The sequence below is a fragment of the Arachis stenosperma genome, chromosome 5 (genome assembly GCF_014773155.1).
Source record: "Arachis stenosperma cultivar V10309 chromosome 5, arast.V10309.gnm1.PFL2, whole genome shotgun sequence".
In the NCBI taxonomy this organism is placed as follows: Eukaryota; Viridiplantae; Streptophyta; class Magnoliopsida; order Fabales; family Fabaceae; genus Arachis; species Arachis stenosperma.
The window spans coordinates 6,585,383-6,604,918 of NC_080381.1; the positions used below are offsets into that span (position 1 = coordinate 6,585,383).

The 19,536-nt window shown below is 28.4% G+C and overlaps 1 protein-coding gene across 1 annotated transcript; it reads right to left on the reverse strand.

Moving 5' to 3' along the window:
- Nucleotides 1–17,335: 17,335 nt before the first annotated feature.
- On the reverse strand, nucleotides 17,336–19,167 carry LOC130982994 (1-aminocyclopropane-1-carboxylate synthase 3-like). Its single transcript, XM_057907154.1, has 3 exons — nucleotides 18,977–19,167; nucleotides 18,558–18,850; nucleotides 17,336–18,477 (listed from the first exon to the last, which is right to left on the reverse strand). The coding sequence occupies exons 1-3, from the start codon at nucleotides 19,121–19,123 to the stop codon at nucleotides 17,514–17,516; spliced, it is 1,404 nt and encodes a 467-aa protein (XP_057763137.1). The 5' UTR covers nucleotides 19,124–19,167; the 3' UTR covers nucleotides 17,336–17,513.
- Nucleotides 19,168–19,536: the final 369 nt, after the last annotated feature.

Genomic DNA, 19,536 nt, shown 5'->3' on the forward strand with positions numbered 1-19,536 from the left:
GTATAAAATTATTTTACACGAATAATGTATCAAATTAAATTATAAAAATAATTGTAAAAAACTTTTGATTAATTAAATATTATATTTTAAAACTTATTTCTCCATCATTTATGAATTAAACATGGTAAAAATTTCTTTACCTAGTCACTAAAATTAATTTTAAATACCTATTTAAATTTCTTATAATGATGACTTAATTTAAAACTATATTTTTTGGTGTCGTAAATAATAAATAAAAAATGATAAAATAAAATAAAATACATTTAAAAACTTATTTTAAATTCCTTTTCATAACTTCTTTTGAAAAAATATACATATCCTTACTTTATAAATAATAAATTATTCGACAACAAATTAATCTTACGTTTTTTTGTTTATAATATAAAAGCTTATATCATTGTACATTATTTATATATTATAAATACAAGGTTATTTTTCAAGAAATTTTGTATTATCATAAAAATGTCAATGGAATAAATTTTTTCCATAAACTCATTTTGAAAACTTAGCCCACACTTAAAAAAGGAACACACCCATCACTCTCTAACACAAACTTTGAGAACTGGACATGCCTCTCCAACCAACTAGGCTGCGCCTTCTTCTGAATTTCAAGTAGCCCCTGTTTCTGACTCCCCCTCTCAGGTTGCTGAAACTACTAGTCTTGATTCAGATTCTTCATCTAGAGTTATAGAAACATTTTCTTCTCCTCAAAGAACTTCTAGTCCTTCCAAACAAGCTGAACTTCAAACTTTCCCTAGTCAGGGATCTAGAGGTTTGGGTGTTTCTACCGAATCCACAAATGCCAACCTGGTTAACCTGGTCAGCATTCTGAACCAAGCTATTCAGAAAGATAAGGTGCCTCTTTCTACTCCTATACTTGTTGGTTCTTCAATCGAACTAAATGTTAATACTTGAGAACAACTTCTATCACTTTTCAAGCTCCTGGACCATTCACCCATCGAGTGGACCAACAATGCATCCCTGAACAAACTTCTGTCTAGTATTTTAAGTTCATCTCTTGAGCTCCATGTCCCGTCCTCATACTTTGCCATAGTCAAACAGTTTATACAAGTTGACAACAGGAGTGTAATTATCCAAGAAAAATTACAAGAGATCAATGGTACAGTGGCTCAAATTAAAATTGAATCTGAAAGCTATACTGCAACTCTACAGCCAATCAAGGCTTTCCGTGAAGTATTCAATCTAAGAATTTCTCAGGCCCTCTCCGTTCAAGCTCATTATGACAATGAAGAAAGGAAGCTTGAAGCAGAATTGGCTCAGCCCAATGAAAGACTAGCTAAAATTCGGAAAAGGAAGGCAGATATAGCTACACCTTTAGCCACTGCTCAGCAAGAACAACAACAACATGTGCAAGAAATCGTTTCTATTGAGGCCAAACAAAAAGAATATGAGACACAACTTGACAAGGTCCAATATGAAGAATTAAGACACACTGAGGCCCTTTCAGCCCTGGACAATGAAAGGGTAAAACTATGCTCAGACTTGGCAGAGCTCATGGCACCTTATATTTCTTCGCCTTAAATTTTAGTATTTGTAATGGTTTTCTCTATTTTAGACTTATGCACTTTAATTTTAATTTAACAAACAATGATATTGCTTCAAATACTTTTCATTTATCGAATTGATTACATTTCCGGATTCGATATGCATTTTCCGAATATAATCCTATCACTTGGAAAGGGTCTTCCCAAGTATGGGACCATTTGCCAAGAATTTTCGATTTCTTTTTCATTGGCAAAATAACTTTTAAAACCAACTCACCTATATTGAAGCATTTTTCCTTTATTCGACGATTGTAACTTCGTGCAATACTTTGTTTTGTCAAATCTTGTTTTCCAGTGCCAATATTCGCTCTGCGTCTATCTCATTCAACTCATCAAACATTACATTCCAATAATCATCAATTGGCAAATCGTTCTGTCTTGACACCCTCAAAGTGTTAAGATTGATTTTCAATGGTAGCACAGCATCATGGCCATACACTAATCTATAGGGCGATGTACCTGTCGACCCTCTTAATGAATTTCGATAAGTCCATAGTACTTGACTTAACGTTTCATGCCAAGTTCAAGGTCTATTTCCGATATGTTTTTTAATCAAACTTGTTAGAATTTTATTTGCTGTCTCAACTTGCCCATTGGCCTGTGCATAGTAGGGGATTGAAGTAACCATATTGATAATCCCCGAAGCTGCAAAATTCTTGATTCGCTGACCAGTAAATATAGTCCATTGATCGGTGCTTAATGTTTGAAGAATTCCAAATCGATGGATTATATATATGTTCCTCAATAAAATCAATTATTTCATTTTGCCCAACTTCTATTAAAGAATCTGCTTCGACCCACTTTGTAAAATAATCAATTGCTACTAGAATAAATTTATGATGTCTCGATGAAGGAGGATGAATCAATTCAATTAGATCTAAAGCCCAACCCCTAAACGGCCATGACTTTATAATCGAATGTAACTCAGATGCTGGGATCTGTTGTATCGATCCATGCTTTTGACATTTTAAACACACCTTTACATATTCGATACAGTCTTTGATCATGGATAGCCAATATACATGGCTTCGATATAACACCCATTTCATCTTTTTTCCAGCCTAATAAGCACCACAAATTCCTTTATGAACTTTACCTAAAGCAATATTTTTATCATCTTGACTTAAACATCTCGACAAATTTTCATCGATTCCCTTCTTATACAACTCATCAGCCATTTTTTTGAAATGGACTATTTTAAAATTTTTCAAAAATTATTTTAAGATTTTTAAAATTCTTTGAGGAATATTTGTACTTCATTCTAAAAACTAATTTGTTCATCTCGTATACATAGACACTTAATAATCACGTGATCACCATTATAGATTAACGGAGGGAATTGCATTATCTAATCAATATAAATATTAAGGGTTATTTTGTGTCTCTTAAAGCCTGAGGTATTAAAGTGTCCAATTTTAAAAATTTCAAGAACTGATTTAAGTAATTATTTAAAAAAGAAAACCTTAAGCAGCTACCAATTTACTGTGGAAAATTTTCATTTATTTTTTTAATAAAAAAGTTTTGCAACTGTAATTATTTAAATGATGATGTTATATATACAAATATTTTTGTAGTCAAGTCTAATTAAGTTGCCATAGATTTAACAAAAAAAACAAATACATGCATTACTGTTTTTTTTTTTTTGCGTTTTTTTAATACACAAATTTTTATTGAAAAACACAAAAATTTATTGACATAATACATAAATTTTTGCACATAAATTTTTTTATCGATATAGCATAAAAACTTTTACATATAGCACAAAAATTTGTATCCGATAGCACATAAATTTTTGCACAAAGCATATAAAAAATTGTTGTTGTGCATAAATTTTTTTTGTGATGTACATACAAAATTTTTGTATTATGCACTAAAATTTTTGTGTTGTATGTATTTTGTTGGTTGGGATTAATGTTCTAAACATATAGTTCTTCGAATATTTTTTGTGTTGCACATCAAATTTGTATTGTTATCTTATCTTATCTTGTTGCTTAAGATAAGAGAGATATTTGATTTTAAATGTTAATTAGAAATTTGCAATTTCTTGGCCAGTTTGGGCCGCATAGAGGGCCTCGGCCCAGAAAATCGGGTCATTACTAGGCCGTTTGGGGGACTTAGTGATCGGGTTTAAAACATGCACCATTTTTTTTAGTTGTGTACTAAAATTTTTGTGCTATGCATATTTTGTTAGTTGGATTATTTAGGTGTCAATGTTCTAAGCGTGTAATTTTTTAAAAATTTGTGCTGTACATTAAATTTTGTGTTATACATTAAAATTATCTGTACTGTAAATCAAAATTTGTAGTCTAATTTTTTGAATATATATATATATATATATATATATATTAGAGAAAAAGAAGAAGACGACGACGATGATGACAATAAAAAAGAATGTGAAAAAAAATCAAATACAAAAAGAAGACAACAAACACATTAAAAAAAAACACACGTATCTAATTTAATTTAATTGGGACTGATTAATAAAATTAATTGGCTACGTAATTTTATTGTTATTTAAACAAGAGATTCTAAATATAAAATTTTTCAAATTTGATGACAACCATTCATTAAATTTTTTTATTATATATCTTCCCATTTTGTTTAGTTATTTTGTAATAATCAACTATTTTAAAAAGAATCACTAATTTTTTATATTTCTCTTGTTAAAAAGTAGTTACGAATATCTTTTGAAAATAGTTTGATATGAGTTTTGTGGAATAAATTAAAAATTGTCATATTATAAGAGTAACTACTAAGAGACTAAAAGGTGGTTTTACAAACATGGTTAAATTATTTGTTCAGAAAATACATAAAAAATTGGACAAGATAATGATTAAAAATTATAAAAAATTAAACGTCTTACTATTTATAAAATGCATTGAAAATTTTTGTTAGTTAAGATGAATTAAATAGGTATCATTTTTTTAATATTTATTTTATATTTATTTTATTTTAGTTTGTTTTATTTGTTTTAGGCCAGTTATAATTTGACACATTTTTATTTTAATAAACTTATAAGTTAGAATTTTAAATTTAAGAGGTATAAAAATTCTCTAAAATCTGCTAATTACTTTTTTTCTTAGTGTGAACAAAAGAAGTAGAGTAATTTTCTTAATTGTTGCATCAAAAAATTAAATTAAGGTAGATAAATCATTTTTTTTTATTTTTTATGTTACTCTAAATTACATTTCATATCACAGTTTTAAACATAAAACACAATGTATATTGTCATAAACACCGCAGTTTTTTCTTTTTTCATTTATTAACTCTGTATTAAAAAATAAATAATATGCATTTATACATTTATAATGATTAAATTTTTATGTACATATATATTAATAATTATTTAATTATCGTAACAAAATTTGTCATTCGTCTTAATCTACTTGCAAGTTATTTCAGCACAAAGCAAAAATTTATAGCTAGTCAATAAATTGCATATACAAGCTAAGATTTAACAGTTTTTCTTTTTCTTTTTTTTTTGTCATATAAATACACTCGCACACAATAACCTAACTACCACTGTTAGAATTAGAACCTGTGTGGCTTTAGTTTGTGACAAATACTTTTGCCACTACATCACATGCCTCAGCCACAGGTTTAACAGTTTTTTTTTTTTTTTTGGAGGAGTCATTAGCCACAGGTTTAACAGTTTAAGTGAAACCAAAGTTGGTTTCGGTTTTTTTTTTTCATGGGGACATGAAACCAAAGTTGGTTGGTTCCAACCTCCCTGCTTGACCAGTATCGTGGCTAGAGTTGAGCTTTTTTTGGGCTATGATTGGACTTATTATGAGTTTTGTCTCGAGAAACTTACCTTCTTATTTTCGGTCTTGGAAGCTTACCTATATGCTATATGCATCAAGAATCATCCCAAGTTTTGAGCCGCCGTGAGTTTTGTTTTTATTATTGTTTTTGGTGCAAATCCATGAATTTTGTTTTTTTCTTTTTGTAAATCCATGGGTTTTTAACAGAGGTGCCTCCTAAACACCACAAAGGAAAGGGGCTGAAGTCCAATATTGATACATGGATCAGGGTTTGGTACCAATAAGGCCATATTTATTGCCATTTAATGAAGAGTTTAATTAAAATTAATTTTAATATACTCAGAAGATAAAATATTATACATAGTCGTATAATTATAAATTATAACTATTTTTTTAGATAATTATTTATATAATTAATGTAAAAAAAAAGTTTTATTAATATAATATTATATTATTAGATATACGTATAAAATAATTTTATATAAATAACATATTAAAATTAAATTCTTTAATGAATCTCAAGGCATAAATCTAATTGATCACTTTTTTTTCCGTCAAATATAAGATATTTTTTTGTCGTGAAAATATAAGATTCCTTGATATGAATAAAATTACAAATAGAATATTTTGTGCCACCAAGAATAACAAAAATAAAATTTTCAACAACATTGAATTACAACCAATCTTTAAGATTCTAAGTCTGAGAGAGAAAAAAAACTAAAGAAAATAAAAATTAGTGCTTGAAAAAATGAAAATAAAGTTATCCCACCCCATTTTAATTATATTTTTTGTTTTTAATATTGGAATGGTAATGGCATTTTTTTAAAATGTGAACAGTTAGAATGATATTCTCAAATGTAGAACCGTTTAATTAAAGAAGTAAAAATTGGACCATCTGATTTGTATAGGTACAGAAATCGGACCGTTTAATTTGTGTTAAAAAATATTAAAAAATTTGAGATACAGAAATTGGACAATCCAATTTGTATACTTCAAATTTTTTTATTTTTTTAAACACAAATTGAACCGTCCAATTTGTGTACTCCCCACAATTTTAAAAAATATAAAAAATTATCATATTAAGGTATATTACTTATATCACTTCCATATCTAAATTTTTTAGCTTTTTAGTTATTTTTGTCCAAAATACTCATTTATTCCAATAGACCAATACCATCTTAGAAGAGAAATTCCACTCAACCCAAACAAATCCAACCCACCAAAACCTGGTGGAGAATTCGTCCATTTCCCTTGGGTATGGAAAACCGTACTGTCGGTATAACCCACAACACAGCCTTGGATGAAAAGATATGTATGTTGACTTGTCCATTGGCTTTTCATTTTTGGCGTCCGCCACAGATGACTAGAATCTCATTTAGCAGAATATTGGGGATATTATTACTACCTTTTCGGGGCCATAGAGAAAGCTTGTTCTACAAAAGTCATAGCAAGCAGCTCCTAAAAGATTGTCCAAATTAAAGTCATAGTGTAGACACGAAACACACACCATGACATGTGTGGAATACAGCCAAACAAGTTATATATAGGGAAACTTCGTGAATTGTAATTACCTACTCATTAATACTATATATACTAGAAAAAGAATACTCCACCCAACCATGACAATTGATTCACGGTTTTCCCTTTTTAACTTGGAAATAAAAGATTGTATGTCGTGCCTGATAAATGATAATAGTTGAAACATTTGATTCATATACTCCTATATAATATTCGTATATATATTGACTGTGTATCTGTATCTCAAAGTAAAGCTATATGAATATAACTATTTGTATAGTATGGTGCCGTGGCATTCAACGAGAACACTAAATGTTGTGAGCTTGTGATGTTCCACATCATCGAACTTTAGCATTCAACGTAAATTGATGAGACCAATAATACTTACTACTTTTCTATAGTCTGTTAAGGGACAAAATGTGCAGAGGATGATGTCTTATGTAGAAAAAGCGAGTTCTTGCTTCTTGGTAGTAGATAACTGCATGCGTAGTGTTGAAAATCTTGAATCGAATAATAATAATAATATCAAAAAATATAAAAAACCAACTCTTAATTAATCAATTTTAGTGTTTAAATTTATAATTTTAGATTTCAAATTAAATATTTAAAATAAATAAATAATTTTAAAAAATAGTTAATATTAACTAAAAAAATAGTTATTTAACATTACTCCATAGAAAACTAAAGGACTACTTCTCTGAGTTGGTGGATTGGAGTCATCTTAATTACAAACGCAATAATTCACATCTTGACTAACCAAAATGCATGTGTTGGATGGTATATATGCATGTATTTTTTGTTTTTAGCTTTCTTTAATACGTATCTCCTTTGGGATCAATTGACCTGCTGCATTTTTGCCCAAGCAACACGCTATAGAATTGTTTATTTTTTAGAAAAATGCTAGGGATTATAAATATTTTTTTACTATTATTTAGTCATTAACTCAATTTATTTAGTTTAGTTCTATTAGTTTAGTAATTTAAAAAAATATTTTATCTCATACTTTAAAATATTAATAACTAACTGATGATAAAAAAATAATAAATTCTGATAATATTCTGATATTTTTCAATTTTTTATTGTAATTCACAATAAAAACATCCCATTTAATTTTTTGAAATACTGATTCACTTTTTTAGAAAAATAAATTATTAAACTACTGATTTTGTTATTAAAAGAAATGATTAAGTAAAATAAAAAGATAAATAACTCAAATAAATTCACGTATAAATTATAGTAAATATATTATTATGTAATTAGTAAGTATTTCTAGTAACAAATAAATAGAAGGATATTTTAGAGAAAACAACAAACTTATCAATTAAAAGAGAGTGACATTAGTCAATACGTGAGAGTGGCAAATATGATATTAAGCTAAAGGGAAGTAGTGAACTCAAAATTATATTGCCGATTTGGACTATAATATATAATAAGGTGATAATATGAATTCCATGATGAACTTATTAGTGGATAGGGTGCTTCGCAGTTTAATTATATTGCGTTAAGAACATGGGATAATAGAAACAAAGTTGCAAGTATTTTCATGGGGTCCGAAAACAAAGACAATTGTTTAATTGATGAATGATTCACCGAGAAATGTCTACATGACAATTCACTATTTGTCCATCGTAGCAAGCACGCAGACCCATGGGACCAAAACTAGGGTACTAGAATTTCTGTGTATGTATGGGTTACGGGTGAAATGGCATAATATAATTATGATATGCAACAAGGAGCCATGTTCATTTAACCCTGGCCTTCTTGTCTTGTCATCATCAACTAAGGGAAGTGCTTGACTTTGCAACTTGTTAATTTACTCCGATCCTTCCGCAAGAAATTAAAGCATTCAAACTTTCTTTCTACCCAAGGAAGAAACCCTAATGGCTTCTAATACACTATTCAGATGTGTGCAGGTGTTCTCTGTTCCCTAGCCTATGCTACACAACATGTGAAACCCACATGCCACCCATACCCATGTAATAATCAAAATTGTCACGTCCTCCTGGACCTAGAAATTTAATTCAAATTCATGGGCTAAATTCCCATATATACACTTCATTCCATCGCTTTATACTGCAATGTGATTTTAATATGTTATGCTAAGTGAGTCAGTGAAATAGTTACAATTTCCATCTTAGTCCTCTAATTATTAACCATATATAATTTACGAGATTATAGTTTCTATTATAGTAGTGGTTGTTGAAACAAGTTGTTAAAAGTGTTGTTTTGATTTCTTGGAGTATTTTTTAAAGACAAGTATGCTAAACTATTTGCTACTTTTTTTTTTTTGAGTTACCGAGGATTGAATTATACATTTTTTTAACTATAGAGTTCTGATATCATATTATTATATCATTTTTTAATTTAAAATAATTAAAAAATACATAAATAGTTATCAATAATATTTAAAAAAATAAACTTAAACAGCTTAAAATTGTCTTAACATTTATTAATTATTAATAAAATAATTATTTTTTGAATATAATAAATATATAATTATAAATATTATATAAATAAAATTATAGATATTATATTATATAAAATAACTTTAAATATTATCTTCCTAACATTATTGAAATAATTATATCTATAACAATATTATTTACCAGCCAAAACTTAATTTACACCATATAGTTTTTACCTTTCTTGTCCAATTGTAGTGGTGACATTGTATAGGAGTAATTAATTAATATCTAATTTAATTTGTATTGATGTACGTGTCTAAACAAAGCATTTTTATCAAATCAATGTTAAGTTTTCACGTTTATACGAAAAAAAATAGTTAAAAACAACTCAAATTTATCTTATTTAATATTTATTAATTCTAATAACTATTAAGTAGCGTTTATTTTTAGGTATTAGAATAGAGATTAAAAGATTAAAATTTAGTATTATATTTGTTAGTTTAGATATTAAAATTAAAATTTCAGTGTCTGTTACCAAAATTTTAATATTTCAATATTTTTAAAAAGTTGAGATACAGGAGGATTGAAATTTTTAAAAATTGAGACCGAAACTTTAATAACATTTTATACTTAAAATACTCAATTTTAATTAATTAATTCTAACTTTATTCTTTATACAAATTAAATTAAAATTTTATTTTTATTTCAATATCTGTCTTTCACTTTACACCAAATATAATATTAAAACTTATTTCAGTTTTTGTCTCTCAGTCTCTCTCTATCTCTTTTCCAAAAACTACCTTAATGAATAATATTAAACAAAATAAATTTTAACTTTTTTTTTTCTCTTCGAAAAACAAAAAATATAAATATAGGATGTTGGCCCCCATGCAGAATGCAGATAACTAGAATATATAATTGTTATGAAACCTTTTGATTTTAGTTCGAATACATTCAATTCAACATAAAATAAGAGTAATATATATTACTCATGTTTCGCTGCCGTCCAAAATCCAATATGCGTTCAAAAGAAAACCGTGTTGCCATGTTTTCTGTTTTGAGTTGCGAGGGAAGAATATATATACTTAATTTATTAGACTATCAATAATTATGATACCACTTACAATCATGCTCGTAACGAACTTCATCACATGTTATTAGCCCCCCGATAGTGATTGCTCATAGCAGAGGCGAATATGTAGCGAGAGGAAAAAGCTCTAAAGAAAAATAAATAAATAAAGAATAATAGCTTTGAAAGCACATGGATATGATTTCGTTCACAATAATGTGCGTCAATATACCAATGTCTATCTCCCTAGCTAAGGCTTAGTATTGAATAATTGAAATGAAGAAAAAATTATTAAGAACAAACTTTTAATTAGTTAATATTAAACAACTTTAAAATTTAAGTTTATAATTTGAGATTTAGAGTTAATAATTCATAATTTAGAATCTATAATTTAAAATAAATAAAAAAATTTTAAAAAATTAAGAGTAAAGTATTATTTTTATCCCCAACGTTTGGAGTAAATCTCAAAATTGTCCCTAACGTTTCAATCGTCCTATTTACGTCCCTAACGTTTTAAAATTGACTCAATGTTGTCCTGCCGTTAGGGATCCGTTAATAAAATTAACGGCAGGACAAAATTGAGACGATTTTGAAACGTTAGGGACGTAAATAGGACTAAAACGTTAGGGACAAAAATGATACATAGAAATAAATTTTAATTTTATTCTTCAGTAATATCAATTTTTTATTATACATAGTATTCAATTATTTTTAATCATATTTACACTTAATCACCTTATTTTCATTCTAAATAAATTATTTTTTTTTATAATTTTACGCTTAAAGTAATATAATTTATTTATAAATAAATAAATTTTATACTTTCATTCTAAATAAATAATGTAATTTTACTTTCATTACTTAATCACATTACTTATATTTTTTTTATAGTTTTACACTTTCATTCTAATTACATTACATTATTTATTTAGAATAAAAGTGTAAAATTTATTTATTTATAAAAAATACATTACTTTAAGTGTAAAATTAAAAAAATAAATTTATTTAGAATGAAAATAAGGTGATTAAGTGTAAATATGATTAAAAATAATTGAATACTATGTACAGTAACAAATTGATATTATTGAAGAATAAAATTAAAATTTATTTCTATGTATTGTTTTTGTCCCCAACGTTTTAGTCCTATTTATGTTCCTAACGTTTCAAAATCGTTTCAATTTTGTCCCGCCGTTAATTTTATTAACGGATTCCTAACGGTAGGACGACATTGAGTCAATTTTAAAACGTTAGGAACGTAAATAGGATGATTGAAACATTAGGGACAATTTTGAGATTTACCCCAAACATTGGGGACAAAAATAATACTTTACTCAAAAATTAACTAATATTATTTAAAAAATTAATTACTTAATATTGGTCTAGGATGAACTTAATCACACAGTGTAATCATTGGATAGGATATGGATGGTTATTATCCTGAAAGTTCTATTGAGCTTAATCAGGATGTACTCGTTGAATTTTTCTTTTCACGTATAAAACATAGATACTGACATAGAAAACGTAAATACATAATTTTTTTTTTTGTAAGCAAGCATGAGATATAACTAGGGTGGCAATGGATAGAATAGAGTAGGATAAGATTTGTACTTTATCTTAATTTTATCTGTGAGTTAAAAATTTTATTAAAACTCTATTCTACCTTATTCACATCCTAGAGTTCTAAACCCTATCTTATTCTACTTGCAAAAATATCAATTTTTTTCAAAATAAATATAAAATTCAATCATTTCGAATTTTATACATATTAATAAAATAAAAAGTAAAAAATTAGTATTCTAAATTATTAAATTAAGTAATTAATTTAGTAGTTGCTCATTTATTATAACTCATTATATGAAAAAGGTTGGGGGTTCAACTCTCACCTCCTTCACTATATACCTAATTTTTATAAAATATATGTTATATATGGGGTGCGGGTAGGATAAGATAAGGTACCCTATCCCACTCACAAATATATCTGGACCAGTCTCTATTCTATCCGCAACGGATTGAATAGTTTACCCTATCCAAACGAATTGGACCGAATTGAGTATTCGCAAGTAGGGTATAAATTGTCAATCTTAAATACGACATTTTAGATAAATTATAAGAAATTTTTAATATTTTATTAATATTAAAATATAAATTAATATTATGTATATCGTTTAATATTATGTGTATCTAAATATGTTTAAAAAAATTTTTATTTTTTATTAAAATACGATTAAACATACAAAATATATTATCAAATAAATATTAAATAAATATTAAACTCAAAATAATAAATCCAACACACAAATACCATAAACGGAATAAAGTATCCATGCTTCGTATCTTTTGACCGACCGCAAACGTAATGCTATTGACCTATGTTTCTCTTTATCGCAAGATTAATTGGAATGATATTACATATATACAGCAAAATCAAAGCGAAGGAATCTCTGTATATAGTTATACCTTTTTAGAGCGCGTGTGGCTAAAGAAATTATAAATAATTTTTAAAATAAAAATATTATATTTTTATATTTAGTTTAAAATTTAAAAAATTATTTTTAAATAAGTTTAATTTTAAGGAATTAAAATATCATCATTTTAATTTCTATTTTGTATAAAAATTAAAGATATCCAAAAAAAGTAAAAATTAAAATGATGATATTTTGATTTCTTAAAATCAAATTTATTTAAAAATAACTTTTCAAACTTTGAACCAAATATAAAAATATGATATTTTTATTTTAAAATTTTTAGGAATTATTTATAATTCCTTCAACGATACTTACCTTTAAAATAGTTACCTATACAGGGTTAAGTAGTTAATTTGTTTTTATATGCAGATTGGAGATTCGACGACTTATACTAAGAAAACCGTTCTTAAAATATAATATAATTATTTAAATAGTAAAAAGTGAAATTTAATCTGGAGTTTCAGTTAAGAGTTGTCGTATATACAGTGATTAAACAATGCATACTTAAAAACTCTTTCACAGCAATAATCATAAATATTAAATATATTAATTAATTAAAAAATACATACACGGCTTGTCAGCATATACCGGCGATAAAATTAGCCTATCAAATTATATACATATGTAGTTTGTGAATTAGCCAATATCAGTTTGTTTCTGGATAGTTTCTCCAATTGGATCTAAGTCCTTTTATTGGTCCAAACATATTAGGTGGAACATTCAGTTTAAGATATGTTAATTCGTTAATTCCCTCAAAAATCAATTCATCAGATAATTACTATTATATTCAACATACTATATATACATTATTGCTTCTTTTAATTCTCTGCTGATATAAGTAACAACTTCGTCTTATAAAATTATTCAAAACGATGCAATCGTCACTACATTTTAATTGAGAATGACCCTTGAGTCATTGCAAATTCTATAGAAAAGTTTAGGGCCAATATGTGACTACGGATGTGGGTAGTATAACCTGATGAATCCCAATGTATGTGTATAACCTGTTTTGGTATTATAAGAGAATTAATTATTCATGTTATTTTTTTTATTAGTTTAATTTTATGGAAAAAATGATTTTTTGATGTGGTATTAAAATTTTGTATTTGAAAAATTTAGAGTTTAATTTTTAGCTAATTAAAAAAAAGCATAAAACAAATAAAAAAAGAAAAAACACCTAAGTAAAAATTAACAAAATTCAAAAAAAGTTTTTGTTTAAAAAAAAACATATTTAAGATGTAATAATTTATATTGTCTTCTCAGTTTAAGTTTATAAAAAAGATAGTTTCATGACAAATATAAATAAACAACTTATATACAATCAGTATGGTTTTAAGGGCATAACTTTAAACGCATAATGATGTATAATGATGTATAGTATGTGTATGGTATGTGTAAGTGTCCGGATTTTTTAAAAATTAAATATAAGTTACTTACGATTTAATATATTTACTTAAAATTCATAAGATAAGTGATGATCATTGCGATTAAAAATAATTTTCTTTTAAATATTCTCTTGTGATAATTCTTGAACCGTTTATTGAGAACCTGCGGAAACGTTGTTCTCACTCCTACAAATTTCTCTTTTTAGGATGGACAAAAAAACTTACAAAATTTTGCTAAATTTTTAACTATGTTATTTCTGTTTTGTACACATATATTATAGATTTAACTCACCCTAATTATTATTATACTTTTTATAAGAGAGATTGGAATCGTGATATTTAATATTTGTAAGTTGTTTGTATAAAGTAGTCTTATTATTATGTATATATATAAGATGCTATAGGATTTGTATGTATGCACAATAATGTTTTTCTAAACAAAAAGTAATTCCAATTTTAAAAGAGAAATTTATACTACTTTAAATTTTAAAAGAAACTTATCTTGTTATTAAATATATGAAAATCATCGTAATATTTACGCTATCAAAATAGCGCAATTGGAAGTATAATATTCTAATAATAAAAATATTACATTATGTTATTTTTACATATTTATTTAGGTATATAAATACATTTTTTGTTAAAAATATAATAATTTATGTGTCTTTCTATTAACTTAAAATTTTAAGAAAATTAATTTTATATTATGGTATCAAAATTCTTATATTCTAAAACGTTAGCGTTCGTTTAACAACCCTTAAAAAAAATTGAAGTATAAAACAAAGGAAAGAAAAAAATTTGAATAAAGGAACATCCTCCTATCAACTAACACGTTTGATACGCATGTATATGTATTTAGGTTTGTGCCTTAACTTCATAACAATTGTTTATTATTAATAACAAGTAGTGGATATGTAGTAGCAATGTAGCATTCTTTAAAAATGTATGAAATCATGATTATATAACGTTTATAATACCGGATCAAGCTGGGATACAAATTGTGTATTAATAATTAGTATTATAGATTTATATATTTGTGCTGGCGGAGTGTCATGTGTGAATGCACTACTCCATCCTCCCATTATTTTCAATCATATGTTTGTAGTAGGTGCTATTTATATATAAAAAAAAATAATTGAGATGTTAATACGTATTATATTAAATAATTTAATTAAATATATTAAATATTTTTATATGAAATAGTATTTTGTAATATATTTGATATTTTAGTAATATAAATTTTTGTTGTTGTTTTAATTTTTTTTTAATATGAAATTTTTTAATAGGAATTTTAAAATTGAACTCAAAACAAAAATAAAAAATTTGAATGATTGACATATTAATCAATAAATGACATAAAACAAATACTTTAATTTGTTCTTGAAACATATAGAAGTTTTCCTTTTATTTCGATTGAAAAAAGAACTAGTTCGTTTATTAGAATTTAGTATTTACGATTTTGTTAGTGACAGTTCGAGAAGATTGTTATTGTTTTGCTTCCGTTAATTTGAGGAAAAGTGAGTCATCTAAATTAAAAAAGATGCTTAAATAGAGATTGTGATTCGTAGAGAGATAACCAGCACATACTACACACCGCATAACCTGTTTGAGACAAAATAACTTTTTGTGAAGTGATGATTATTCCCAGAAAGTTCAGAAAAAAGCAATGTGTTTTCCTACTTATTATTATACCCTTTCCTATTTTCTTCCATTAACCTGTGTTGCACACTTTTGTGCTTGCGTAGTTGGTGACGAATTTTAAAAGGGTTTCCAAAAGTTCAACTTCTTCACCTATACTTAATTACTTGCATTGGTGGCTTCCACCACATATACCTCTTTCTTACAGTTATGATGAGAGATAATTAATTAATTCCAGCTCGTCTTCTTCTTTGTAAATACAAATTAAGGATGATTGGTGAAACTTAAACCTATAAATCTATGCAAATTTACTAAAACTTTATTACTATAGAAAGAAAAAAGAAAGATTTAAGTTTACTCAAACAAAAAGTAAGAGTAAATTTGACTACATTTAAAATAAATTAAATTCCTTCCTGATTTAAAATATATTAGAAGAAAAATGAGTAAAATGAGTAATTTTATACTAGCAAAATAAAAATGAGTAATTTTATACTATTAGATAAAATTTCAATCATTAAAAACATCATTAAACTACTTGATAACTACAAATAACAAAAGTTACTAATCTCCTAACACGAGATAATACTCAATTTGGTCCCTAAATTTACACGCGAGTCTCAATTTAATCCCTGAAGTTTCAATTGCCTCTATTTAATCCCCAAACTTTGTGAATATAACTCATGTTAGTCCTTGAAACAATTTTCAACGTACAAACGTTAACGAAACACTATCGTGACAGCCGGATGCCACACTAAACTTTGTAAAATGATGTCGTTTTGGTTTTGGTACTCAAATAGCCAAAAAACAATATCCTAAATGGTGTTTATTAAAATTTTACCTAACAAAATAAGTAATACGATGTCGTTTTTGAGCTATTTAAATGTCAAAACCAAAACTGCATCATTTTACAAGTTTTAAGGTGACATGTGATAGTCTACAACAGCATTTTATTAACGTTTTTATACTAAAAATGGTCCCAGGGACTAATATGAGGCACGTTTATAAATTTCAGGGACTAAATAGAGGCAATTAAAATTTCAGGGACTAAATTAAGACTCGCATGTAAGTTCAGGACCAAATTGAGTATTATCTCCTCCTAACACTCTTCGTATTAGAAATCCTAATTATTGACTTTTGGTTCCGTTGAAATGCTTATACGCCTTGAAATGTGATATTATTACTCATTAGATCAGAGAAAAATGGATAATCAAGTCGGTTCGTCGGCAAGCCTAGCCCACCGTGTGTTTCGCCGGCGGTGCGTGCCATTGTATATTTATGTGCGCGTTCACACAGCGCCCATTATCTCTTCTTGTATATTATTATCTAAGTCATAGGATAATTTTGTAATGGAAAAATTGTCAAACTTTTTACATATCTATCACATCAGGAAGCATATTCATAAATAAGTAGGGTAATTGATTACTATGGAAATCAAACAATAATTAAATACATTCATATATATAGCAAGCTAATTAATTAGTAAGTACATTCCACACTGCACATCCACGTGGACAGAGTGCTTTCAGTTTCTTTCTCTACATCATGATCGATCCCCATTAAGAAAAAAATAAATAAAAAATAAAAAAGAACTATGTCTTTTGAACTCCACCAAAAATATTCGGGAAGCTAAAAAAAAAAAAAGTTGTGCATGCGTTCAGATTCCACAAACAACATGAAGATGCTGCTAGCTAGCTATAGCTATAGTTATCGTTCTTCAGGCGCACGATGATCGCGAGACGAAAGCCGAAAAACCCAATTAGAGAATGACTTTGTGAAACTTACAGAAGAAGAGCCACATTCAGCTCCTGTGGAGTCTGTAACGAAGTTCTTGACTCGTTTCATGGCTACGTTTAAAGTGTCTTGAGACATGTTGGCAAAGCACACCCTGAACCACCCTGGCTCACTGCAATGGCACGACGAACCCGGAGAAATGTTCAAGCCAACTTGGTAGACAATCTTCTTCCACAGCTCCATCTCAGCCTCAAAAGTGTTGGAACAGAGAAGGTGCCTCATATCAACCCAGCAGAACAAACCAGCATTGCTTTTCAGGCACTTTATTCCCGCTTTCTGCAACCCTGTTACGAGCATTCTCTGTCTCCGTCTCAGCCTCTTTTGATTCTCGGAGATGTATTTCTTGGTAAACTTGTTGTCACTGAGCATGGCTGCCAGAAGATACTGAGTTTGTGAAGAAACCAATCCAAAGCTTGACATCTTGGTCGCCGCAGCCACAACGGCGTCGTTTTCGGAGTAGATAGCACCGACGCGGAAACCGGGTAAACCCAAGTCCTTGGAGAGACTATAAACAACGTGAACTCTGTTCCAAATTTTGGCAGCGTCATTAGGAGTCATTTCCTTAAGGATCTCCATGACGCTAACAAAGCTTGGAGAGCTAAAAACGGTGCCAGAGTAAATCTCATCGCTTATCAAGTGCATGGTTTCTTTGTCTTTGATGAAGTCAATGAGCAAGTCGAATTCATTACGAGAAAGAGTGGTTCCCAGAGGGTTTGAGGGATTCGTGACCAACACTCCTTTCACTCTAAGGTTACGCTTTGTTGCATCTTGGTAGGCTTGTTCCAAAGCTGACTCGGTGATTCGGAAGTTGTTTGAGCTCGTGCATTGTATTGGAACAATTTCAACCCCGGTTCGCCACTTGAGGTCTCTATCGAATCTGCAAAAGTGCAAGCAAAATAAGATGAGAGACTGAAAAGTAAGAAACATATGCACGCATTCAGTGCAACTAACACGCACCCTGGGTAATATGGGGTGGGAAGGAGGAAGGCATCGCCCTCTTCGGCAACGCAGAACATCAGGGTCTCATTTGCCGACGTGGCGCCGGCGGTGAGGACCATGTGGTTGGGATCAAAAGTGACCTTGTTTTCTCTTATCTCGGCCATGAAATCCACCAATGCTTTCTTGAAAAGAGGGAGACCGTGGTAGTCTTGAAAGAGAGCAAGCTCTCGGAATATGGATTTGCCGTCGCGTTTGAATCCGGACACGTCAGGATTCTTCGCCAGCCATGACTCCAGGAGGTCGAAAGAGAGCTGCCAATTATTGAAAAACAAAAGTTTTCTTACATAATATATATGGTGAATAATAATAATTGATGAGCTAGCAGCTTCTTTGTTTTTGCTTTTTTTGCACCAAAATATAACAGTGTTGCAACTAACCTGATTTTCGGCAAGACCCATTTGAATGATTCCATTAGGGTTCTTAACCTTATCATAGGGATTCTTTTCATATTCTTCCCATCCTAGGAAGTATGAGGAATCTTGGCCGTGAGTGTTGCATGTTGCTTTTCTAGACAATAGCCTCATTTTTCTTTTTCTTTTTTTTTTCAGGGGGAGGTTGGCAAATAATGAGTGAAGAGGGGTATTCTTAGATTTTATAAACTAAAAAGTGTACAAGTGAATATATAGATAAGGCTCAAAAATAGAATTTCTCGATCAATATATAACTTTTAGGAGCAAGCAAGAGATGAAGAAGGAATATTTGAGTAGGACTATAGGGAGTAATGAGAGAGATAGATAGATAGAGTGCAGATCTTAGTTGATATTTAGATTGAAACATCCAAGATGAATTGGTGGGTGAAGTAGTGAGAGAAGCATGGTATATTTATACATGAAAAATCCAATAGACAAACACTGGGCCACCTTTGTTTCAATTTGCAAACAACACTTTTGACTAAACATCATCTCTCATCCAATAACCAGATTGATGAGAAATTATT

Coding starts and splice junctions, on each gene's coding strand:
- LOC130982994 (XM_057907154.1), bottom strand. CDS start 19,123: ATGAGGCTATTGTCTAGAAAAGCAACATGCAACACTCACGGCCAAGAT. Junction 18,851..18,976: donor TGGGTCTTGCCGAAAATCAG/GTTAGTTGCAAC, acceptor AATAATTGGCAG/CTCTCTTTCGACCTCCTGGA. Junction 18,478..18,557: donor CCCACCCCATATTACCCAGG/GTGCGTGTTAGT, acceptor GCACTTTTGCAG/ATTCGATAGAGACCTCAAGT.